We start from the raw sequence: 26,569 nt of genomic DNA, 5'->3' as shown, positions 1-26,569 counted from the left end.
TTTCAAACACCCTTCACGACATTTCTGAGTGCACCTCCCTCCTCGAATCAAAACCTCCACCACTTTCCTCCCAAGACTCTTTTTCTTGTCCGCTTAAGTTTGACCTTCAAACATTCAACGACAGAGGCATGTGGCTGGATTTTCAAGGTTACTCAATTCTTTAAGTATCATCAAACACCACCCGATCAATGGATCCAAATATCCTCATTTTATTTTGAAGGTCTCACCTTATCCTTGTTCCTATTGATGTTTAAAAATGGGCTTCTTATTTTGTGGGAGTGGTTCCCCCGTACCTTGGAGCTTTGTTTTGGTCCTTCCAAATTCGAGGACACCATTGCCTCTATCTGTAAGCTCTCCCAAACCAAGAGCCTTCATGACTACCTTTCTAAGTTTGAGACACTCGCTAACCTCATCTCTAATTTACCCCTAATTTCTATTTCAATTGTTTTCTCTCTAGCCTTAAACCTACCATCTAGTGTGAGGTTGTGACGCTCCAACTGGTTGACCTCCCTCAGGCTATAACCTTGGCTAAGCTCCACAAGGATAAATCACGACCTCTACTGCCAACTCCTTTATGCTTCTTTCACCCTTCACTTCTTAACCTTCCTCACCATCCAACCATCCTTCTCCCAAACCACTTCCACCATTTTTACCTACCCTCACTACCAGACTTCCCATCAAAAGGTTAATCAAAGCGAAAATGCAAACTCATTGGGACAATAATCCTTGTTTTAACTATGTTGAGCATTATACTAATGGTCACCTTTGCAAACCTCAATTTCTCCTCCTTTGACGCCGACGACCCTCCTGATGACCTTTCATAGGATTTCATTCCAAATGTATCGTCAAAACCAAAGACAAGCTTGATAAATCTCCATACCTTCTCTAGATAGTGATTACCGCTCACCTTTCATATCAGTGGAGCAATTGACAGGTTTAATGTTACACACACATATGCATTATATTGTAGAAAACTAAAATTATTGTAAAATGTGATGTTTTAACACTCCGAAATTGTACATTGGAACAAGAAATATGAAACAATTAACACTCCGGTTTCAAAATGAGTGATGTTTTAACACAAAACAAGTTTGTTATATAAATCTTATCCAAAATAAAAACTAATGTGGTAGGGTTTTAATATTGGTGCATAATAAAGGTAATTTTATAAAATTGATTGTTATATAAAAAGACATTAAAAATGATTAGAAAGAGGAGAATATAGAGACCTTGACAACCATATGGTAGGTAAGGATTTTCTCGAAAACCAGTGGAGCATTTACAATGGTAACCAGATCCCACCTTTGCATTTTGACATTCATTGTACTTTGACTTATACGCATAACTTGAAGAATTCTTCTGAGCAGCTGTTCCCCACTGCCCAAACCATAACCACAAGAAACCTGTTGCTTCTGTTAAAATTGATTAAATGTATCATGGAGAAATTATAGGCACTGTCCGTTACCAAAAATGTGTAACCACACGAGTAGGATTGAAATGGCTTGTTGAAGCTACTGTGGAAGATATTTGGAGAACAAATGTAGCCAAATGCTTATAGCCTTTGTTGGATTATAGTCTCGTAACAAAAAGTGTCGGAACATGACTCGTCGTATCTTCTCTCATTCTCACTGCTACTGTACATGAACAAGCACGAAGTGGTAGAGTATATTCCTCAAGATTTTGAAACCCAATCATATATAACTCCTACCATCTTAGCAATATAAAAAGGTTTAAAGAATTCTAATGTATTATTTCAAAGAGTAGAGCACTATATATATATATATATATATATATATATATATACACACACACACACACACACAAACATACAAGGATCCTATAATTCTTCATCTATTAAAGAAATGACAGATGCACAAATTATAATAATATCTAAATTATAACTAACATAACATTTGATTGTCTAATGTCCATTAATAAAATTTTTGGCTTATCTTAACACCCAATACAATTAGCTTATTTTGCTTGGATGATAGGTGGAAAGGTGTGGGGAACATGATGATCGCAACATCCTTCACTGATTTACCAATCTTGTTATTAACGCAACTTGTGAGAAATGGCAACGAAACGTGAAGTTGGCCTTCGAGGGAGATGTCCAACACTCGTACCTTTTTATTAGTAGTAGCATTGAAGAATGGAATGAGTGGTGAAAAGCATTGGTTGCAAATGATGAGAAATGAGGTATTGAGAGAACAAAGCTTAGTCAAGCCAAAGGGTAAGGGAATGATACCAGTGCCACACTTTGTTGGGCAGTTTGGCTTTATCATAGGTTGGGTTTTAGCGGCGATTGTTGTTGCTGTAGTGAGGAGCACAACAAGTAGCAACTGCTTTACCATCTGCACCTGTTTTTCTTTCAACTTTATCTAATCATCAATGTGTGTTCCTATCATTTACTCACGATCGATCATTCCAATTTATTTTCCTAAGCTGCACTTTTATATCAACTAATAGGTACAATTAGAGGAAATAACTAGGAAATAAATTTTAAAAAATAAGGGTAATATAATTATACATGTTTTTTCTATAATAATGTTAGATTGTGTTTTGTTAAATGAGAATAAAATGTGCATGCATGGATTAGACAGCGTAGCCTTAGTAAATAAACGAGACGTTCACATGACTGGTGTTGACGAAGCTATATCTTGATAGTTGTAGTCATTGAAAACATGTTAGAGTATCATATTATCAATAATGATCATAGAAACAATGTTTAGTCACTTTAGGTAATTATGTGTATGGTGATTTCATTATTTCATCATGCTTTTAATGAGAATAATCAAATTCATTCATTACATCACATTAATATTATCAATAATGATCACAGAAACAATGTTTAACCAGAAGTTTGTAACCACATGGGTAGGACTGAAATGGCTTGATGAAGTTACTATTGAAGATATTTGTAGAACAAATGCAGCCGCATGCCGATAACCTTTGTTGGATTGCAGTCTCGCAACAAAAGTGTCGGAACATTACTCATCATATCTTCTCTCATTCTCATCGCTACTGTACATGGACACGCACGAAGTGGTAGGGTATATTCCTCCACATTTTGAAACCTAATCATATACTACTTTTGCCGTCTCAGCAATATAAAAATAGGTTTAATGCATAATTATGATGTATTATTTCAAATAGCAGAGTACCATATATATATGTATACATACAAGGATCCTATAATTTTTCATCTATTAAAGAAAACGACAAGTGCACAAATTATAATAATATCTAAATTATAATTAACACAATTTTTGATTGTCTAATATCCGCTAATAGAATATTTAACATATCTTAACACCTAATACAATTAGCTTATTTTGCTTGGATGATAGGTGAAAAGGTGTGGGGAACACGATGATCGAAGTATCCTTCACTGATTCACCAGTCTTGTTATCGACGCAACTTTTGAGATCTAGCAATGAAATGTGAAGTTGGCCGTCGAGTGAGATGTCCAACACCCGTACCTCGGTCATCGTGTTCCCCACATCTTTTCACCTATCATCCAAGCAAAATAAGCTAATTATATTGCGTGTTAAGATATGTCAAATATTCTATTAACGGATATTACACAATCAAATATTGTGTTTATTATAAGTTAAATATTATTATAACTTGTGCGGATTTGTGTACTTGTAATTTTTTAGTAGATGAAGAATTATAGGATCCTACTGCGTGTGTGTGTGTCTATATATATATATATATATATATATATATATATATATATATATATATATATATATATATATATATATATATATATATATATATATATATATATATATATATATATATATACACACACACACACACACACGCTCTACTCTTTGAAATAATACATCGAAATTATTTTTTAAACCCTTTTTTATATTGTTGAGACGACAGGAGTAGTATATGATTATGTTTTAAAATCCGGAGGAATATACCCTACCACTTCGTGTGTGTCCATGTACAGTAGCGGTGAGAATGAGAGAAGATATGACGAGTCATGTTCCAACACTTTTTGTTGTGAGACTACAATGCAACAAAGGTTATCGACATTCAAGTACATTTGTTCTGCAAATATCTTCAACATTAGCTTCTGCAAGCCATTTTTGTCCTACCCATGTGGTTACACATTTCCAATGAAGGATGGTGAGTATAATTTCTCCATGACATATTTCATCAATTTTAACAGAAGCAACAAGTTTCCTGTGGTTGTGGATTGGGCAACGGGGAACAGGTGCCCAGCTGCTCAGAAGAATTCTTCAAGCTATGCATGTGAGTCAGATATAGTGAATGTCACAATGCAAAGTTGGGATCTGGTTACCATTGTAAATCCTCCACTGGTTTTTAAGGAAATCCTTACCTACCATATGGTTGTCAAGGTCTCTATATATTCCTCCTTTTAATCATTTTTAATGTCTTTTTATATAACAATCAATTTTATAAATATTAAAACCCTACTACATTAGTTTTTATTTGAGGATAAAATTTATATAACAAACTTTTTTTATGTTGAAACATCACTCATTTTGAAACTGAAATGTTAATTATTTCGTATTTCTTGTTCCAATGTACAATTGTTACCAAGTGTACGAATTAATGGCAAACTATACACAAATTTTGAACATTTTTTTCTTTAAAACTCATTAATTATCTTTTAGATGTTGAAGAATGCACTGAGGAATCCCACGACTATTTAAAGGGGAAATCAAATGTATCAACTGTGCAGTAGGGAGCTACAATTGTTCTTGTCAAGGGATACGAAGATGGGAAGATCAATGGAAGCGGATGTGTTATTAGCATGAATAACCGCAAAATAATAATTGCTTTATGTAAGTATACTTTTGTTTGTCAAAACATTCTATTCTCCAATACAAACAACATTAATAGGGTTTACTATTACAATATAATATTCCTGAAAGAAATTTCATTGGTATAAAAAACGATATTAATAATATAAACTACATCTTTCTATACAACGGTGAGAATGAGTGATAATGCCATATTTTTCCATGATTCCAGTATTGAATTGAGAGAAAATGTCAACTCTGTCTTAACTTTTTTACCTTGCAAGACCTAGTTTTCTTTTAATTTATTAAGTGGGTGCATCTTAAGTTGTATTGAATGAATGTCATCACTAATCGCTTTTTTTTTTGTAGCAAATAATGTGCATGGAAGAACCTCCACAAGTTTATAGAGCTTAAGCAGTCACAAAAGTAAGTAAAACAACAAAAAAGGTGAATTCCGGAATGTTGCCACTGAGCTATCCTTGGGCTACCGCTGAGCGCTTTGCTCTTTGGAAGGCTGTCGCAGAGCTGCTGTCGGGCTATCGCTTGAGCGGTGACAATGCTGATGTGGCAAGTATGATTTATTTAGGTCTAAAACACGAAGGGCTTGGCATTTTTGGCATCCTAGACACAAATTCTCTCAATTGGAGCTCTTGGAGGCGAGTTACGAGCTGTGGGAACAACTTTTCTTCATCCTCAGGTCTTCTTCCTTCTTCCATTTCCACCATTGTTGTAAGCTCAAATGGAGAGCTAGTTTCATTATTGTTGGGGATTGATGTAACCACGAATCTCTTATGTAAATTATAATTGATTTGAATGATTATATGCATCTTTCATTGATTGTTAGTGTTTAATTCCTTTTCTTAATGCTTGCTGTGAAATTGCTATCCATGGCATGATTTTAGGATTTGCTTGATATTTGGAAATGTTGGGTGAATCTGGAACTAGATTAAAAATCTAAAGGAAATTGTATCTAGGGATAGAAATATGACCTTTGGTTGTCTTGAATCTCAATTCTTAATGCGGAAATAATTGTTAGGTTTTTCAAGGGATTGAAGTCTAATAAGGAAGTGTAAGTTCTCTCTACCAAGGGACTGTGTTTGAGTAAATTAGTAGATTGACATTGACATATTAATGAAGAGAAAGTGATTCTCCATACATAAGAGTGAAGTAGGTGAAATCATCCCCCAACAATATCATTTCAAGTCTTCCCCATTTCTAAGTGTTTGAGTTATCAAAGACCACTTTTACCATTTATGTTTCATCTTTACTTCAATTGCATGAAAACCCAAAAATATGGAATCATTCTTTAGTTTAAGTTAATTAGAAATTATACAATTGTTTGATGACACGAGTCTCTTGGGAAACGATATTTGCTCTTACCAATTTTATTACTTGAACGATTCGGTACACTTGTCGAACTCCTCAATAAGTTTTTGGCGATGTTTCCGGGGACTCAGTGTTTAAAACTAGACTTTTGTGTGATTTTTAACCGATTTAGACTCTATTATTTTATGTATAAAAATCTGTTTTATTGTAATTACTATTTCTATTTTTTTGGGCCAACTTATGGCTCGAGTTTGGTTGTTCTCTAGTGTATGTAGGGAAGTATCCGTACAAGGAGGGTTGTGTCATCAGAACTACTCCTTGTCGACCCTGAGATCGAGAAAACAACTCGTAGAAATAATAGTGGCACAAGGAGACAACGAGCTATAAGTCAACAAGTTTCCCCCTGAATCTTCAACTTCTTTCAACAATCAACCCATTGAACTTCTTGATAATTCTTTAGTGAACGAAATGGATGGCACAAGACCACCTCCAAGGAGAACAATAGGGGACTCTATTGCTTACACAAGCCCGAGAAACTTCTCAAGCATTGTGAGGCCCACTATGAGTGACAAGTTGGCAGAAATGAAGCCTGCTCTACTCTAGCTCATCAGTTCAAATAAATTTTCTGGTATGGACAAGGAAGACCCTCATGCTCATTTGGTTACTTTCTATGAATTATGTGGCTCTATGGGTGTAATGAGAGAGGATGAAGAAGCGTTATACATGAGACTCTTCCCATTTTCTCTGAACGGCAAAGCAAAGGCTTGACTTCAGTCACAACCTAATCAAAGTTTGACTAGTTGGGAGGATGTGTAACACAAATTTCTTGCTCGCTTCTCTCTACCATCAAAGAGCACAAAAATAAAGGCTGCAATTGCTACTTTCGTCCAAGGAGTAGATGAACCACTATGTGAAGCTTGGGAAAGATTCAAAGCTTTATAGAGAAAGTGTCCCAATCATGGATTTAGCCTAGAAATGCAAGTGCAAACCTTCTGCAATGGTTTGCAACCTCATACAAAGATGATAGTTGATGCATCTTTTGGTGGTTCGGTTTTATTCAAAACTGTTGATGAAGCCATTGCTATTATTAAAAATATGGCTTCCACTAACATGCAGAGTCAACATGGGAGAACACAAGCACAAAATAGAGGAGTTTATGAACTTAACGTTCAAGATATACTATTTACACAGAACAAACTTCTAGCTCAACAAATGAAGCTCCTAACTTAACATATATATGGTCAAACTACCTCAGCAGTTACAAGTAACAAACTTCTAGCTTAACAAATGAAGCTCCTAACTTAACATATATATGGTCAAACTACCTCAGCAGTTACAAGTAATGCAAACTCATGCTTAAACGCATCATCAGGTAATAATTATTTTTAGTTATTGAACACATGTTTTCACTATAAGTGGTATTCTTCTTTCTAATGTTTAGATTTATTTTTCAATTTTATGCCTTAAATAAACACTTTTTAAAATTAAAATAATTATTTTATTATTTTTATTATTAAAATAATCACATGTTTAAGTTTAACTATTTTTTTAAGTATAAAACTATTTACAAAATAAATAAAATGTTTTACAATAAAATTACAAAAATTATTTAATTTAGTTTTATAATAATAATAATAATAATAATAATAATAATAATAATAATAATAATAATAATAATAATAAGCTTATTATTTTTATTATCGCAAAATACACATTCATGTGTGTGTTTTTACTATTATTTTTGTGGGTGTGTCTTCACTAATATCCTATTAATTAAGATGGTAGTATTTTAGGTTCAAAATTTAATTTCATTAGTTAATAGTAAATTATATAGGCTGAAAACAATAATATTTTTTGTATATGAATCCATTTTTCTTTTTAGAAAAAAGGTTTAGGTATACTTTTATTAATAGAGTACTATTAAAATAAATTGTAAATTTTTTTATAAAGTACCTATTAAGCTTTAAATAGGATAAATAAATAAAAACTCAAGTTTTATATTTTCTCGCCCAAACAAACTCAAATTTCAATTAGTGAAATAAATGAATTACTCTTAAACCATCAATATTTTAAAAACTAAATTCAAGTTTTAAGAATTTAATCTGGCTAATTTTCAGCAAAATTTTATATTTTATACTTTTTTTATCTTAAAAATAGAAGATATATATATGGGTTTGCTAACTTGCGTACGCCTGTTTTTCAGTTGATACATTTTAGCAATGTGTACCAGTTTCAGTAGACAAAAATACTCTTATATATCATGAATTCTAAGTTTTAAGGTTAAGGGTATTTTACTAATTTTCATTCTTAAAATTAAATAAATAAAAAAAGAAACTCCCAAACCCTTACCCACCTCTCTCGTTCCTCTCAACCATTCCTCTTTCATCTCTTTCACTCCAACCTTTTCTCTGTCATCCCTACTCTAGTCCCAATTAAAAAAAAATCAGGAACACTTGCCTTATTTTAATAATTTTCATTCTCAAAACTAAAAAAAGAAACCCCAAACCCTTACTCACCTCCTTCATCCCTCTCAACCCTTTCTCCTTCATCTCTCTCACTCAAACATTTGCTCTGTCATCTCTGCATTAGCCCCAACTAAAAAAACACTCATTATTACATAAAATGGTTAGAGAAAAAAATACTTTTATATATATATATATATATATATATATATATATATATATATATTCTTATTCTCTCATCACGAAAATCAGTCTTCTGACAAATAATAAGTCTATTTGTTTCTGACCTTAGGTTACCAATTGACTATACTTATAATTCATAATTTTAAAAAAAATATAGTTCAATATATAAAGATAATAACAACTGACAGATGAAAGATAAAATAATGCGATACACAGAAAATAAAGAAAAAGAAAAAAAAATAAGTGCATATATTCAACATTTTTCTCAGCTCTTCTGTTATCTTATTATCTCAATTAAATTAAATTATTATAACTTTTTTCATCAATAAGAATTCAACTTATGTTACAACATCTCAAATAGCCATGATCATAATGTTAGTTTTATGTTATAAAGATGTATATAATAATTTTTTTTTTCTTCTCTAAATTAAAAATAATAATAAATGTATCACTTATTAGAACAATTTTATTAACACTTCAGGGAAAAAACATTACATTAATATGCTTTTTTAGTAATAAAACAATTATTTTTGAGATAGACAATAATTAATTTAAAATAAATTACATATGCAAACTAATATTTTGTTAAAATTTTTTAATTTCAGTTTTTTTAACTGTTTTAGAGGTAAGTAATATTCATGCATGGTTTGATGTGCAACAGTCCTTAAACATTTATTCCCTTCTTCATTTGCCACGTACTCATGCTGACGTGGAAATCAAATTTTCAATAACTGGTCACATTTTTAACATCACAGCCCTCACAAAAAACGCCAAATAAGAAATATGTTCCAATCAGCTACTCACATAACAACTGTGACAAAAGTAATGTACCTATCCATTTATAATCTCTCCTTCTTCTTTTTTTTTATCCTTTTCTTCTTTTCGAAAAAAAAAATATATCATAATTATGTTTTCCAACTACGCAAGCAAAATCCGTTGTTTTTCTTTTCTTCGTCACTGCTATATTCATGGGCTTCTCCTTCACTTTCGTTCTATTTGCCTGCTAAATATCCAGCTCAGTTTTTCCCGGAAAATAGAAGAAAACGCTGAATGTAGGTTTGAAATTTCTCCTAAATTTTTCCACGGCACTTTCTGCGACTCATTGTTATGGTTCTTTTGTTATAGTTGCTGCTGTGATTTTCGTTTCGGCATATTGCGTGTTTTCTTTACTCGAATGCATACACTCGAGGTCTAGGGTTTTGGCCTGTTTTTTTCACTCATGTTCTCTTATCTTTAACTGCTACGACAAAATATAGCGGTTCATTGAAAATAATCGGCGAATTGCACCTCTGCAATTTCTGAATGGACCTTTATTTATTTCTTTATTTGGATTGAGAATCCGTGCTTGCTGCTGAATACCTCTCTTCGCTAAAATGCATTTTGTCGATGAAACGTGAAAAGAAAGGTTGCTTATAGAACAGTTTTGTGTAAACTGCACTGCAGTTATGTGTTCCTGTGAAACTCAGAGAGGAGTGTAAATGTATTAAAATTAAAATATGGTTGTAGTCCTAAAAACAGTATTCATGCTTTTTTGCAAGTGAGAAGTGGAACTATTGTTTTGAAATAATTAATTTTTGGTATTTGTCTTGTACTACTCTTAGTAGCTGTGGATATTAAGTTACTGACAACTTAGAGAAGTGCGTGTGCGTGTTTGTTATCCTATGTACTGGACATTGTAGTCTATATACATTGAAATCTCTCTGCTGTCTGCTTTGTTTCTAATGATGGTGTCATCTTATTGCAAAATTGGATATATAAAGATAATTGATGTAACCATATTAATTTTGGCGATAATAAAGAATATTAAGGCTGAATTTTGTAACAATCTCTTTTTTTTTTTTTTAAATGGAAAGATTTTTCTGAAACATTCTTGTGGGATGTTTATGTGTCCGATCTTTTATTTAGGTCCCCTTTCATCAACCAAACCCTTTAGTACGAGGTTGTTGTCTAGCTAAAGGTAGTTGACGTGATGGTGGCCAGCTAACAGTTATTGGATAGTACTATACTTAGTAAATAGTTATACGCATTAAAGTTTTTGTTACAGCGTTTGTTATACTTCATAAAAAAATGGCATGCCAGCCGAGTTCTGCCCGTAGTTATTCATTTAGTTAGAGGTTGGGGCTTATTGATACCTTAATGTCTAGAACTTGAATGATACTTCAGATTATGGTTTCTGAACTTACGAGAACTCTGAGTTTCTGCTATTTTGTATTTCTGAAATTTATCATTATTAAACCTTCTTTCATAATCAGAATGGGTGAGTTTCTTAATAGTTGAATTACCTGTACATGCTTTGAAAGAGAATTAGGAGTTTCTTTTTTTAATATATGTGTATAAATATTCATTCTTGAGTGATTTGGTTTCTAATGCAGGATAATTGTCCTATCTCGATTTGGAAATCTTTGTTAGTTCTACATGTTGCATGCTGAATTTGAAGGATAGCTTTTGTACCATAAAGGTGGTTTACTTGCGTATACTGTATCTTACATTGTACTGGTTGCCAGCCATACAGAAGAACAGAAGGAGGGAAAGTTATACAAAATTGGAGGGTTGTGGAACGGAAACCTTCACATTGTGTTGGCTGGAATATGTAAAACATATAATTGACCAAGTCAAGGGAAGACTATTTGTTACAACGAATTCTAATTAGTTCATGAGTTTGATTGATATTCTATGTTCTTCCAGATTTCTTTTTACACTAGTTGAGGCCACTAGCAGGTCAGGGGCCATGTGGCCCCTAAAATTAGAAATGGAGTCTACTGTTACCATCGGCTGGACCGTCTTCAGTTCAAGTATATTTATGTTTGTAGCTCTTGTTCTCTCCACATATCTGATATTTCAGCATTTAGCTGCCTATAATCAGCCTGAGGTATTTTCTTTATGTTCCTTTAGTTTTGGATCTTATCTTTCCTCCAATAAACTTCGTGTTTATGTAATGCCCAGTTCCCCTTTTCTTACTGCTTCTTACAATTGCACCTTTCAACTGACTTGACCATTTTCTCCTCTTCATTACAATTTCCTTACCTTTAATATTATTTTCTATATATATATATATATATATATATATATATATATATTCTTTCTTTGATTCAGGAGCAGAAGTTTTTGATTGGTCTCATCTTAATGGTTCCTGTTTATGCCTTAGAATCGGTAAGGGAGGCTAAGTTAATGCCAAATACTGTGTGTTGTTCTGTTTATATAGCATCTTTTACTTGGGTTTATTAATTCATACAAGTGAAGACCGCTGTTGGTTGTGTTTTTTTATTCCACTTGCAACTGTTCTAATTTTTTCTAAACTTTTGTTGATACCTCATTGGATATATTGGAACTTACCTACTGGTGCATGTTGTCTGGTTAGATTTTCTGCTTCACTGCTGTTTACATAAATAACTAATTGTACATTTTTCAATGATTCAAGAATTTATGTGAGTGTCAAAAACAGCGAGACTAAAATAATGTTTTTCACTGCTTCATATTTTATTTGCATCTTTGTAATTTTGTTTCCTTTTCTATTTTGAGAATATTTAATTATCTAATAGTGATTTCGATGATATCTAAATTCAATAATTGACACTGAAGCTAGAATTTCCTTCTTTTAAGTAGATAATACTCAGATTTTTGTTCGTGTTATGTGATAATATAATTTCAGAGAAGCTTTGGGTTTACTTTTCCAGGAATTTATTAATCTGCCTGCTATGTGTGTGTTATCCAACCATGGAAGTTTTTCTTTTGGTTTCCTTTTAGCATGATTGTAATAGTAAGTTAGAAAGTTCTGATGGTTTTGTGATGCAGTTTTTGTCACTATTGGATTCCGGTGCAGCATTTAACTGTGAAGTTATTCGGGACTGCTATGAGGCTTTTGCATTGTATTGCTTTGAGAGATATTTGATAGCTTGCTTAGGTATGCTGAACAGATTGTATAGCTACATGATTTTCATTAGTTGTAGTGTTATTATGTGTGTGTCTATATATATATATATAAATTCCAGAAATGCAGAAGTGTAGGATTGAGATATTATACAAGATTTCCTCCTTTTTTTTTTTAATCTCAAGCCTAATTAAAAAAGTAAAAGCTATTAAATCTTTGTGACGCTGGAATATTATACTCTATTGATTAAAAGATGTCATACGCCTTCACAACGCCTGAATTATGTTGGATTTTTCATGCCCTTTAATAATACGAAAATTGTCTATGGTTGCTTGTAGGTGGTGAGGACAAAACAATTCAATTTATGGAAAGTATGAGCCTAACAGACTCCAGCACTCCTCTTCTAAAAGAATCATATGCATATGGAGTTGTAGAGCATCCATTTCCCTTAAATTGCTTCTTAAGAGACTGGTATCTTGGCAGTGACTTCTATCAATCTGTGAAAATTGGCATCGTACAATATGTATGTTAGATTTTGATAAATCGTGCGTTTGTTCCACCACTCTTCTCTTTCTGTGAAATAAGAATCAGTTTCTTTCTTCTTCTTGACGAAATCTTATATTCCAGATGATACTGAAAACGATATGTGCATTGCTGGCAATGATTCTGCAGTCTTTTGGGGTTTATGGAGAGGGAAAATTTGAATGGAAATATGGGTAAGAATATATTGTCTTGTGTTGTTTGTACCTATGATATGCATACCAAAAAATCTATAATCTCAATTCTCAACTACAATACAAGTCTTATTTTTATCATACATAAAATTTCTTATTTTTATCATACATAAAATTTCTTGCTTTTATTATTTGTATTTTCTTTTTCTTACCTTTTGTTTTTGGTAAAGGGGCACAATTTTATGACCATTTTGAAGCCCAATTCTACTATGTGCTTGCAGGTATCCCTATTTGGCATGCATTCTTAATTTTAGTCAGACATGGGCCTTGTATTGCCTTGTACAGTTCTATTCTGTCACGAAAGATAAATTGGAGCCAATAAAACCATTGACAAAATTTTTAACTTTTAAGTCAATCGTCTTCTTGACATGGTGGCAAGGTGTGGCTGTTGCATTTCTTTTTTACATGGGAGCATTTAAAGGGTCTTTGGCTCAAGAGCTGACAACGCGTATACAAGACTATATCATCTGTATAGAGGTATGGTATTCTTGGATTTTATACAATCATCGTACATATACTTTAGAACAAGTCAACTTTTATCGCCCGGTATGATCTATTTATGAAAACAAAAGTTTTAACTGGTTCCTGTGACAAGTTTGGATACATAAAATTGGGGGTATTTTTCTACCAATTAGGAAAAATGGTTGACCATTGAATATCTGTATCATATATGAATGCTTGTAAAGGTACAAAAGTGATACCTGTGATAAATGTCCCTGTGTCTACGTACGATTGAGTTGTCAGTAGTGTTATGTTCACTTCATCTGATATCCTTACACACCAGGCTTCGACTGTTGTAAGCTCTGCGGAGGCACATATATAGATGAAGACCTATTCCAATAGTACTTCAGTAGTATGGAGTACTCACTCTGTTATCTATATATGAAATTACATTTTTCCCTCCTATTTTTTATTTTTTTTTTAATTTCACCTGATACGATACCCCTTCTTTTTAGAGACTTGCAGAAACTCTATTGTTTTAACATTACACCCTTGTATTACGCTAATCTCCCTAAATTGTATTAAAAAAAATTACGTGTACTCCTATGAAGATGATTATTCTAAACCTTATAGAAAACAAGGTTATTGTGTGCAATCAGGAAAACGTTAGGGTGTAGCATTGCAACTTCTCTATTAAATATTAGGTTGTGCTGCAATTAAACGACCAATAACTGCTCTGCTGTCGAACTGCGATAGACTCGTTTTTATTTTAAGCTGAATCAGGTGTTATATGCTTAAGCAAGTTAAGTCAGTTTTCGTCTTTGTCAAATTGTGTTCATATACCATTTTCCGCCACTGTTTAGCCTAAATTTTCCAGTAGTATCATCAACCTGGAAAAGTTTTCAATCAATTTTGTAGTTCTTGGTTGGGAATTGTATTTTATTTGATTCCTTATCTTATTTGTTAACAGATGGGTGTTGCTGCTGTTGTGCACCTTTACGTCTTTCCTGCATTACCTTACAAAAGAGGAGAGAGGTGTGTCCGTGATGTATCAGTGATGGCAGACTATGCATCACTGGGAACCCCTCCTGATCCTGCTGAGGTTCAAGATTCTGAACGCTCAACTAGAATGCATCTGGGTAGACATGATGACATAGAGAGGCGTATGAAATTTACCCACAATGTTCGTGATGTGGTCTTCGGAAGTGGTGAAATTGTGAGATACGAAACACTAAAACGTTTCAAACCTTCGAATTTCCCCAATCATGTATCTCTGTCAAACTCACGCTGTTTTATTTCAGATTGTCGATGACATGAAATTTACAGTTTCACGTGTAGTAGAACCTGTAGAAAGGGGTATTGCAAAGTTAAGCAAAGCCTTCCATCAGATATCTGAAAATGTGAAACGCCATGAAGAGGAGCGGAGAAGCACAAAGGTCAAGGATGACAGTTATGTTGTTCCCTTGCGTTCCTGGAGACCAGAATTTTCTGATGTTGACGAGACTTTTGTGGAAGGAAGTGTCAGTGATAGTGGTTTGCCCAGCAGAAAGAGGCAACGTCTCCCATAGAAAGCGTCCGTATCGTGGAAGAGAAGATAGTTTAACCCTTGACATACAGTTGAACAAAGTATAGTTTTTGCACCCACGAGATAGAAATTTCTGATAGATTTTGACGTCAAATTATAACTCAAAATGACAATCTGGTGAGCTTTTTCAAAAATTGTATAAATATCTTGTGCCAGTCGCTCCAGCCTATTAATGGAAGTCGGGCTAGCACCAGGAAGTGCTAGGATCACAAAAATAATTCACTTATGCTTGGGTTGGGTAATTCGAAATGGATACAAAATAGTGATAGTGTATGTATGTGTGTGTCTATATATATATATAAATTATGTTTTAATATTTGTGATGATGGAATGCATTTTTTGTGATAGAGAATGGAGATGGAGAAAGAAAATGTGTGCTCTGTTGAGTGCTTGGGATATGGAATAAGAAGAATAAGTTTGGAGAATGGTAGTGATGGAAGATGGGGATCTTGAATCGTGTCTTGAATTTGTGCTACCGTCACATTTACATGTAATTAATAATAGGACATGAGTCCAATAATAGAGGGATGACGTGACAATACGTAAAAGGAAAAAGTTATCGCCGTTTAACAGTGAGGACTAAATTTATATATATATATATATATATATATATATATATATATATATATATATATATATATATATATATATTTTAAGTATAAGAATTTAATAAGATATTTGAAAAAGAGATTAAATTTCACGTTATATATTATTTAGATTTACAGTTTTTATATATTAATTTTATTTAAATTTGAATTTTATATTCTTATCACAATTTACGTTTTCATAATAATTATTTTGATTTTATTTGTATTTTGTAACCATACTGTACTTTCACTTTTCATGTTATAATCAGTTTCATAGATATTAAGTTATGTTTACCTCAGCAGTTTTTTGTTATATATAAATATATAAAATAATAATAATTATATGAGAAAATAGACATATTTACTTTCTTAAGTATTTACAAAAATCTAGTTCATAGATAAGGACATAATGTATATGATAAGGTATCGACAATAATGTTATAGTCTTTAATGGTAGAATATTTAAAATTTACATTTAATAGTTATTTAGCTATTCAAAATATGATATGATACTAATATTTTATATTAACTACAATCATTTTTATATTAACTACAATAGAGTAAAAACATATTTTATTCTCGTAGATTCTATTTATTTATGATTCTCTCTATTTTCTACTCATGTTAAAGATAATGATTATTGTAAAAGAAAAATAACTACACAGCACAAACTATAAAAGAAAGAAAATACACAACACAAACTACAGAAGGGTGAGTTAATGTTATTAAGTCCAATCATATCAAAATTTATATTTTTAAAATTAAAGATTCAATTTTTATCACATCACATAATTCTATAGTCAGACATTCACAAACACAAGACTAAGACATTTATAGACTGAATATCAGGATTGATACAATTGTTCGAATACTAGAAGTTGAGTATTTGTGGTAATTTTTCATCAAATTTTTCACATTTCGTTATGATAACTTAAGATTGACCCAAAATTTACCGGTTCACAAACCTCTCCCCGGAGTTAGGTCACTATAACTTAATTGAAAAAGAATCCATGTTTCCTAAACTAGCTATATAAAAGTGGCTTTGTACAAGCACCAAGAGCTTGGTACAACAAAATAGAATCATATTTCCTACAAAGTGGCTTTGAGAGATGCTCTTGTGAACACACATTGTTTACAAAATCAACAAAAGGAGGTAAACTATTAATTGTGAGCTTATATGTCGATGATATATACATACTGCAAATGACGAAAGTATCTGTGATGATTTTAAAAATTCTATGATGTCAAAATTTGACATGTCCAACTTAGAGAGAATGGGGTATTTTCTTGCAATTGAGATTTTACATAATAGTATGAAATTTTCATGTGTTAAAGGAAATAATCTCAAGATGTTTTTATCTCAATTTGGCAAGAATGATTGTAATGCAATCAAGAATCCAATTTTTATTGGTACAAAACTATGTAGAAATGATGCAGGGAATAAAATAAATGCTACATTGTTCAAACAAGTAATTGGAAGCCTCATGTACTTGAGTGAAACCAGACTTGATCTAATGTATGGAGTTAGTTGAATAAGTAGATTCATGTCCAATCTAATAGAAATTTGTTGGTCTGTAGCTAAAAGAACACTGAGATATTGAAGGGGCACTAATGAACTTGGTATTTTCTACAAGAAAGGGGAAAACACACATTGTTGCATTAGACATTGATTTTGTTGGAGATTTGGAAGAGCACATATGGTTTTGTGTTTTCTTTAGGATCTAAAGCAGTTTCATGGTCTTCGAAAAACAACCAATGGTAACACTGTTTACTACAAAAGCAGAGTACATAGCTATTGCATCATGTGCATGTCAATGTATATAAATTAAAAGAGTATTGAAGACTCTTGGATTCAAAGAACAAGAAAATACTCTAGTTTTATGTGAGAACAATTCAACCATTAAGTTATATGAGAATTTAATATTTCATGAAAGGAGTAAACATATTAATATTAGATTTTATTTTTTAAGAGATCTTGTCAAAGAAGAAAACATCGAGTTAAGCTACTCTAACATTCAAAATCAATTGACTAACATAATGACCAAACCATTAAAAATGGTACAGTTTCCAAAGTTTAAGAGAATGTTAGACATGGTTGAAGTGTCACGTATAAACTAAATACTATTTACATCTAATTTATGGGAGAGAATACTAACAGATAAGTTATCAATATTTTATTTTGTTTTTAAGCAGTTTTTTATTTAAATAAATTAGGTTAATTATTGACCTATTCTTTAAGAAGTGAAAACTATATTTTAGCTTATGATTTAGTTAGACGCAACCCACTAATTTCTACGTGAAAGTAGTAGGATTGGATATTTGTATTTGGTTATAAAATATAATACTGTTCAGTTTTTTATCAATACAAACTAATACAGAGTTTGGAAAATTATTCTATCTTATTTGTATTCGCTGACCGCATTCAACTTTTATTTTGTTATTTCTTTGAAAAAACTTAGACTTTCAACAGCACTTCCCATTAAAAAAAAGTTGCAATTTCGTTTCATTCTTAAATAAAAAGAACATTTATGGTTGAATTAAATCCGTAGCATCTGAAAAGAAATGTATGACTAATTTTTCTTAATTATCTTAGAAAATCACGTTAAAATATTTATGATTGAATTGGCCAATTGAAAATTTGTTAATACTGACCTGTACTGTTACACTGACCAATTGAAAATATTTAGAAATGTATGACTAATGATTTATGAAACTTTTACTTTAGCTTTTGATTTTATAAAATACACAGTTTAACTCATAACTTTTGAGTTTGTTTAAATTTTTTGTGGAAAAGATAATTTTGGTTGTCTTTTTCGATTAAAAGAAGGCCCATCGCAATTATATCAGTACAAGCAAAACTTCTACTGATATGAACTCTCCATCTCGCTTATACTGTGCTTGATTTTTCAAGTCTTTGCCTTCTTTCATATAGCAATACCAGCAAATTTCATCATTCAAAAACTCATCAATAGTAGCACCCGAGATACATGTACACTATATTTATATACAAAATACAGATATTTTTTGTACAACGACAATGCAAAGGTTTCAACCACATTGTTTTTGTGCTATTTACGTGTTTCATGATTTATACACAGTTTGAGTTAATTACAATTGAACTATTTGCAGCATGGGAGACACTTGTATCACAATCAGTTTGAAACTGTATGATACTGAGGAAGATTCTGGAAAATAGGTGAATTCCTCTGCCTCTAGAATCTTTCAAAATTCTGTTTACACTTCCATCTTTTCTTGCAGAAGAGGTATCTTCTTGTCCAAGGAATCTGAGCTATCGTCACAGCTTGTCTCTTCTTCATTTCCTTTGACTTGTCCATACATTATTGTATAATACCCCATTCCAAGTATGGTTGTTCCTATCACACTGCACATTTTAAAAAAAAAATTATATAGTAGACTTCCAGACAAATCAGAACCAAAATTTTCATACTTGTATAAAAATATGCATCTGGTGGGGTCAACAAAATGAATGAGAATTTAGTTCAACTACCTTCCATAATGAAGGCTGTTAGAAAAGAAGCAAACTGCAAAAGTAGCGGCAAATGCAATACCAAAGGGTTTGAAAAGTGGAACATAAAGTGGACCCTTCGTGCGAGTTAACCATGCTTGAACATTTGGACGAATCACACCTCCTACCAGTGACTGTTACACGTCTCTCATCAGCACAGCTTTGCAGTTACTTATTTATATATGTATATCAAAAAATGATATTCAACTATATATATTGACACTTACAGTTAGAAGAATGAGAATAAGATCCTTGTTGCGTTTTATCTTCCAAGCATTTATGTCCCACTCAACAATACACGACACTGTTGCACTGAGGATCGTTCCAATTAAGCTAGAATAAGAAACCACCTTCATTGGTTCTGGATATTGTTCTAGAGTTTCTTTCTAGCAGGTGGAAAGAAAAGAATAAACTTGAATCACACCACAATTATTCATCAGAGGGAAAACATGATTTTAAGAATAGAAGGAAAAAAAAACGTTAAAAGGGTATATATAAGAAAGCAAAAGGAGTATACCTGGATAAAGTTAGAAATTGAAAGGGAGAAAGAAGCTGCAGCAAGCAAAACGCCACCAAGAAGCCAAAATTCTGGTGTTGAGGAGAAGAGAAGAAGTTGCTTAGTTTGTCTAAGGTGGTGAGAAGAAGGTCTTACAAGTGGTCCCTTGTAGAATTCAGCTACCACTGCTCCCATTATTGATACCAACACACCAATCACTTGGACTTGGATACCAGGGCTTCTCAGATTCAACTCTGTCTTCCTGAAATAAACAGTATAAACTTACTATATTTATAGCAAACTCTTGAAAAACAATTCATAATTTTAATTTCAATTTGTTTATATATATATATATATATATATATATATATATATATATTAATCACTGGATTTTGATGAGGTGGAACCTGAGAATGAGAGAGAGCAGAAAATTAAACGTTGGGATCAAGTGGCTCATGGCACACACAAGTATAGGCGAACTATAACTTAGACCCAGAAATAAAAAGGCCTGAGTCATGGTTACCCTGCAGAATCCATTAATATATTAAAATGTTACAAATAAGAATACTACTGTTAAGCTAAATAACTATAATGCAGCAAGCAAATAAAATCTTCCACCGTGTGAAGATTCTATTTGAAGGCCAAAAAAATTGTTAGAACTGTTGAGAGAGAGAGAGAGAGAGAGAGAGAGAGTATGTATGTGTACCCTATCAAACCGATGAACAAGAATCGCATGAACAAAGAGAAAGTAAAAGTTAGCCGCTGCTTTCTGTGCAGAAGAGAGAATACTGAAGATCAGAACCAAAACAAAACCTCCATGCAAGAAACTTCATGAGCTAGCTAGCTAGCAACACAAGGAGAAGGAAAAGAAGAAGAGAAGGACCTGTCCTCTTGGTGTGATAAAAAGGAACAAGGGAACAGTATTATAGTGGCCAAAGCATTGGTATAAACTATGAACACAAATGGGCTCATTCCATTAGTTATTGCAGTTTTTGCAAAAATGGTGAGTCCTATTGTCCAACCTTCCATAATCACCATCATTATGAACGACAGCAACTCAGACATCTTAGTCTTAGCCTCCATTAAATGTTCTTCTCGTGTTCTCAGTCAGAGAGTGATAATATGATAATGGTGGTATAAATAGAAACTAGAACTTTCCTTTTTATATATAGCTAGAGAGGGAGGAGCTTTGAGTATCTGGTATGGAACTTGTCTTTGTCTGTGTGCTCCCCTAAGTAGGAGCTTGTAGAAACAAAAAAAGCGAAGCCTCTGTGTGTAGAAAGTTGTTTGTGGTTGTATTATAAGAAGGAAAGGTGGTGGAAGAAAAGAGATGGGACATTGCAAGTTGCAACCCTTGAGAAAAAGAGGAAGGTACTTTGGAGGTGAAGTTGCAACTCGAGTGTCCCAAATTCTTAAACAAGGGACCAAAGATGACGTCTGAGAGTTTTTAATCATTGAGTTATTTTCTTTTTGGTAGATCTTATGCACTTGTTCTCTGTTAATTTGTCCTCTTTTCTTTTCGGTCTTAGTTTGGCATCATTAACGTTAAACCAAGGGTAAAAAAACAGTTAAATATATGTCACTCTTTAGCTTGTAGTAGTTGATCTTATGGAGTTAATTAACCATGGTATAATATATAAATAATTGGGGCGAATAAGAGGAAAGTTTATAGTATGGTTGGGAATGCATTAGTGGCAGACATCTCTTCTGGCCCTACCACTAGAGGATATTTAATGCCTGAGCTCATGTTAACTACCATCTTGCGTGTGAAGAAGAAAGATTCAATTAGAATCTAAAGAAAATGTTGTTCTGTGGAATATTTTTTTTTTTTGAATCTTTGCAGTGTTGTCAAGTTTGTAGGACCCTGTAAATTGTGTATATTTTAAAGGTATATAAGATAAATGACACAGAGAATATTAGACACCATACATTAGACCATAAATTTATTCTGATTCACGAAATGAAAAGAATTTCCATGGGTCTTCTTAAATTATTATATCACACAGAAAACACGTACCTTAATAATCTTTGATTGCACAAGTAAAACTTAAATAGCTTAATAATTGATATATTTCATGTTTTTTATGTATTTCTTACCCATAATTTAATCAATACATTTTTTTTTTTCATTTTTGCATACACTATTTACAAAATTATGCCAAACATGATATAATGTTACATCTAATAACCATACCCACAATTTCATAAAGAAAACTGAACAAAAAGTTTTAAGAATCTTTTTTTTTTTTAATTTCAAATTATTATTTATAAGAATGATGCAGATACAATCACATAAATACTTAAATATTGTAAAGAATAATTAGTGTTAAGTTATCAGCCAAAATTTGAAACGAAACAACAATTACATAAATTATCTACTAATTTACTCTAACTTAAATGAAAGGATTGTATCTCTTCATGTCTTGAACTTTGACAGTGATCATCTTTTCCACAAAGGTAAGAGTTGAGTTCAATATATATTAATGTATATTGGCCATGGTTCGTCTTTTATCTTGATAAAAGGGCTTTGTAAAACTATTGTCTTTGGAATAAAGCATCTTTTGTACCTCTCTTTTTAATCAAATTTTGCTTACAAAAAGATAGTTAAAGTAAATCTACACTTTATCTTTGGAATATTATATCTATTATATTGATTGTTGAAAATTTCATTCAGCTTTTGATTTTATAACAATATCATGCACTTAAATTTATAATCTTTTGTTTGTTTAATTTGTGAAAAAGATGATTTTGGCTGTCTTTTTCAAGAAAAAGATGGCTCTTTCTCATTTTGAGTCTATCACCCTGATACTGCGCATATTTTGTCAAGTCTTTTTGTTTTTGTTGAATTTCTTATAGAATATAAGTATTTTAATAATTTTTTTTAATAACATTTTAATAATAAATCACGTATTACTATTTTATAGATTTGTTTAAATTTATTTTCAAAAAAAATATTTAAACTAATCAATCACAAACTATTTTATATATATATATATATATATATATATATATATATATATATATATATATATATATATATATATTATTTTGGATCCAACACTGTGCACTTATCGCCCAATTCATGTTGGCCCGCGAACGAAGTATATGGAAAGCAAAAGAATGCGTGTGTGGCAGATTTGAAGATGAGAGTAAAGAGAGAGAGAGAGAGGCAACCCGAAGCTTCCTCTAGCGACAGAGAGAGAAGCGAGCGACGGTGGCCGGCAGAGCTCCGATACGACGGCGGTTGACGTCGACGCAGAAGAGAAAGATGAAGATCGTGTTGAGATAGGTAAGAAAAACTTAACATTTTATTGGATTGCAGTATATTCAAAATGAGCATGAGCGTTTATTGTTTCTGATAATGGGAAAAGGGAAAGGAACTCCGTATAAAAAGAGTTCCAAAGGGGAAAATGGAAAAACAGAAAAACAAACAACTAACAAACCGAAAACACTGTCCTAACACGACAGTGAAGAGAATCGAACGATTCTACACACCCTCCCCTCAAGCTGGACGGTGTATATTAACCAGTCCAAGCTTGGGAACAATGTTCTTGAAGCAACCTTCCTGGATTTTTTCACGAACAACGTGACAATCAAGCTCGATATGTTTGGTCCGTTCGTGAAAGCTCTGATTATGAGCAATATGACGAGCAGATTTGTTGTCGCAGTATAGAGCAGGAATTCCAGATTGTTCAATTTGAAGATCTTGTAGTAGATAGTGGAGCCACTGTATTTCACATACAGTGGCTGCTAGGGCTCTGTACTCAGCTTCAGTAGATGATCTGGAAACAGTTCTCTACTTCTTAGACTTCCAGGAAATGAGAGATGTCCCAAGAAAGATACAAAAACCTGTAGTTGACCTTCTGGTATTGGGGTAGGTAGCCCAATCTGAGTCACTAAAACCTTTCAAATGCATGGGAGAATCAGCAGCGAAAAACAGTCCTTTACTTGGTGTAGACTTTATGTACCTGAGCACATGTTGAACAGCCCGATAGTGATGTTCTGTAGGTGATTGCATAAACTGACTAAGTAAGTTAATTGTATAACATAGGTCAGGTCTAGTATTTGTAAGGTAAAGTAACTTCCCTATCAATCTTCTGTAAGGTCCAGGATCATCAAGATAGCTATCCAACTTGTATAAAGGACTTGTGTCTCTAAGGAAAGGAGTAGTAAAAGGTTTGCACCCCTCCATTCCAGTTTCCTCTAGTATGTCTAAGGCATACTTTCTTTGACATAGGTGAATTCCTCTTTTAGATCTAGCCACTTCCAAACCGAGGAAGTATTTGAGTTCTCCAAGATTCTTTATACGAAATTTATTGTGTAAGAGTTCTTTGATGCAATTGATTTCTTCCATAGAATTTCCTGCCAACACAATGTCATCCACATATATAAGCAAAGCAGTGAAACAAGTATCTATTCTTTTAGTAAATAACGAGTGATCAAATTTGGATTGTTTGTAATCAACAGAAGTTAGATAAGAGGACAATTTTTCAAACCATTGTCGGCTTGCTTGTTTCAATCCATATAGGGATTTAGTTAGTTTGCAAACTGCCCCTTTTTGTGAATGTCCAGTCCTGGAGGTGGTTGCATATAAACCTCTTCATTAAGATCACCATGAAGAAACGCATTGTCAACATCAAGTTGATGTAAGAACCAATTGTTAGAAGCTGCAAGAGCTATCAAAAGTCTAGCAGTAGTGAGTTTAACAACTGGTGAAAATGTGTCAAGGTAGTCTATCCCTTCCTGTTGAGTATACCCTTTTGCTACTAAACGGGCTTTATGCCTCTCAATGCTACCATCAGCTCTATACTTAGTTTTATATACCTACTTGCACCCTATAGGGGTTTTTCCTGGAGGCAACTGAGTTAGAAACCAAGTGTCATTGTCTTACAATGCTTTAATTTCCCTCTGCATTGCCTCAACCCATTCTTTTACGCCTTTGGCTTCATTATAAGTTTGAGGCTCCCTATTTCCAGTGACAACCATGATGTATTTTGAGTGTTTCTCTGACAAATTGTCACAACACAACAGATTAGAAATCGGATAAGGAGTTTTGAGATTTTTTCTCATAGTTAAGGATTGGTTCACCTGATGAACATAATCTTCCAAATATGCAGGGGTCTTTTTGGCCCTTTTTGATCTTCTGTGTCTGCGGTTCTCTTGGTTATTATCAATGTCAACAGGAGTCTACAACTCTTCTTCTTGATTAAATCCTTCTAACTCATCATGTCTGTCTCCATCAGTAGGATAATAATCCTTTGAGAAATCAATAAAAGACTCGTCTTCATCTCTCTCATTGTTTATGCTTTGCTGGCTGTCTAGAAAATTCTTATAAGGAAAAACTTCTTCATGAAATATGACATTTCTACTTATAAAAAGTTCTTTACTGTTTATCTCTAATACAATATAACCTTTGACACCACTCTTATATCCTAGAAAGACCCCTTTTCTAGCTCTAGGATCCAGTTTGTTTCTATTGTTTTCAAGAGTAGAAGCAAAACACAAGCAACCGAAGATTTTGAGGTCTAAGTAAGTAGGTGGAAGATTGTAAAGCATATCATAAGGATTTTTATTTACAAGAGTGGGAGAAGGCAGTCTGTTTATTAGATAGACAACATGTCCTATAGCATATGACCAGTAAACTTTAGGTATATTAGAATGAAAAAGAAGACTACGTGTCACATTGAGTATATGTTGGTGTTTTCTTTCAACTACAGAGTTTTGTTTTGGAGTCTCAACACAACTTTTTTTATGAATGATTCCATGCATATCATAGAAACTGACACAATTAAATTCTGGCCTGTTGTCTGATCTAATAATTTTAATCATTTTGTTAAATTGATTTTTGACTTTGATGATAAAATTCTGCAATAAGTCTCTGGTTTGTCCCTTGTTATTCATTTGGAAAACCCATGTGTGTCTGCTATAATCGTCAACTATGCTAAGAAAATACCTGTGCCCATGAACAGAAACAGTATTTAGGGGACCCCAAACATAACAATGAATAACCTCAAAGCATTCAGTCGTAACAGAGAAACTTTTTGTAAAGGGTAACTTGTGTTGTTTAGCATAATGACAAGTATCACATACAGTATAAGTATCAATATTAATTTTGACATAAGGAAACATTTCACTTATATGTTTTACAACATTGGGTCCAGGGTGACCTAGTCTATGATGCCACAAGTTAACATCAGTCTTTTTAAACGAGAAAACTGTCTTTGAAACATCTCTTTGGTCAGTTTTAGGGAAATCTTGTAGATAATAGAGTCCATTCCAAGGTTTAGCACATCCAATCGTCTTCAATGAACATTTCTCCCTTATCTGACAATCCTTAGAAGAAAAGATTAGGTTACAATTCAAGTCTTTGATAAGACTTGGTACAGAAATCAAATTAAAACAAAAATTAGGTATATAGAGAACATTGAAGATGATAAAACTTTCATTAAATTTCACGGTTCTTGCATGTTCAACAATGATGATAGTTATATTGGGTAATTTTATGGAAATAGGCTTAATTTTGTAAAAAACAACAAAATTGGTCTTGTCATGTGTAACATGATCTGTTGCA

The 26,569-nt window shown here is 32.7% G+C and overlaps 3 protein-coding genes across 5 annotated transcripts; 1 reads left to right on the top strand and 2 right to left on the bottom strand.

Annotated features, from left to right (window-relative positions):
* Nucleotides 1-9,652: 9,652 nt before the first annotated feature.
* LOC106778882 (protein LAZ1 homolog 1) lies at nt 9,653-15,556 on the top strand. Of its 2 annotated transcripts, none has more exons than XM_014666881.2 (9): nt 9,653-9,813; nt 11,134-11,630; nt 11,855-11,911; nt 12,554-12,662; nt 12,968-13,152; nt 13,257-13,345; nt 13,585-13,840; nt 14,775-15,020; nt 15,106-15,556. In XM_014666881.2, exons 2-9 carry the CDS (start codon nt 11,415-11,417, stop codon nt 15,370-15,372), a joined length of 1,425 nt encoding a protein of 474 aa, XP_014522367.1. In that variant the 5' UTR covers nt 9,653-9,813; nt 11,134-11,414; the 3' UTR covers nt 15,373-15,556. The 2 variants fall into 2 exon arrangements, with proteins under 2 accessions (XP_014522367.1, XP_014522368.1); XM_014666882.2 differs by having other exon boundaries at nt 9,653-9,817.
* A 3,500-nt stretch (nt 15,557-19,056) lies between these two features.
* On the bottom strand, nt 19,057-21,444 carry LOC106778895 (WAT1-related protein At1g70260-like). Of its 2 annotated transcripts, XM_014666896.2 has the most exons (7): nt 20,882-21,444; nt 20,705-20,767; nt 20,406-20,522; nt 20,020-20,260; nt 19,730-19,888; nt 19,485-19,636; nt 19,057-19,358 (listed from the first exon to the last, which is right to left on the bottom strand). In XM_014666896.2, the coding sequence occupies exons 1-7, from the start codon at nt 21,079-21,081 to the stop codon at nt 19,211-19,213; spliced, it is 1,080 nt and encodes a 359-aa protein (XP_014522382.1). In that variant the 5' UTR covers nt 21,082-21,444; the 3' UTR covers nt 19,057-19,210. The 2 variants fall into 2 exon arrangements, with proteins under 2 accessions (XP_014522382.1, XP_022632070.1); XM_022776349.1 differs by lacking the exon at nt 20,406-20,522.
* A 2,056-nt stretch (nt 21,445-23,500) lies between these two features.
* LOC106778876 (uncharacterized mitochondrial protein AtMg00810-like) lies at nt 23,501-24,352 on the bottom strand. The gene is made up of 2 exons (XM_014666876.1): nt 23,859-24,352; nt 23,501-23,780 (listed from the first exon to the last, which is right to left on the bottom strand). The coding sequence occupies exons 1-2, from the start codon at nt 24,350-24,352 to the stop codon at nt 23,501-23,503; spliced, it is 774 nt and encodes a 257-aa protein (XP_014522362.1).
* Nucleotides 24,353-26,569: the final 2,217 nt, after the last annotated feature.

Source organism: Vigna radiata, unplaced genomic scaffold (assembly GCF_000741045.1).
Source record: "Vigna radiata var. radiata cultivar VC1973A unplaced genomic scaffold, Vradiata_ver6 scaffold_183, whole genome shotgun sequence".
Lineage (NCBI taxonomy): Eukaryota > Viridiplantae > Streptophyta > Magnoliopsida > Fabales > Fabaceae > Vigna > Vigna radiata.
This window is presented reverse-complemented; position numbering and strand designations above follow the sequence as displayed.

Bases quoted from the DNA above. Each gene is read 5' to 3' on its own strand.
- LOC106778882 (XM_014666881.2), top strand. From the start codon at position 11,415: ATGAGTTTGATTGATATTCTATGTTCTTCCAGATTTCTTTTTACACTA. The intron at 11,912-12,553 runs GTAAGGGAGGCT...TTTGTGATGCAG, and splicing joins CTGTTTATGCCTTAGAATCG to TTTTTGTCACTATTGGATTC. The intron at 12,663-12,967 runs GTATGCTGAACA...GGTTGCTTGTAG, and splicing joins ATATTTGATAGCTTGCTTAG to GTGGTGAGGACAAAACAATT.
- LOC106778895 (XM_014666896.2), bottom strand. From the start codon at position 21,081: ATGGAGGCTAAGACTAAGATGTCTGAGTTGCTGTCGTTCATAATGATG. The intron at 19,637-19,729 runs GTAAGTGTCAAT...GACGTGTAACAG, and splicing joins TTATTCTCATTCTTCTAACT to TCACTGGTAGGAGGTGTGAT. The intron at 19,359-19,484 runs GTAGTTGAACTA...TAAAATGTGCAG, and splicing joins AACAGCCTTCATTATGGAAG to TGTGATAGGAACAACCATAC.
- LOC106778876 (XM_014666876.1), bottom strand. From the start codon at position 24,352: ATGGAAGAAATCAATTGCATCAAAGAACTCTTACACAATAAATTTCGT. The intron at 23,781-23,858 runs GTCAACTACAGG...AACTGTTTCCAG, and splicing joins ACCTACCCCAATACCAGAAG to ATCATCTACTGAAGCTGAGT.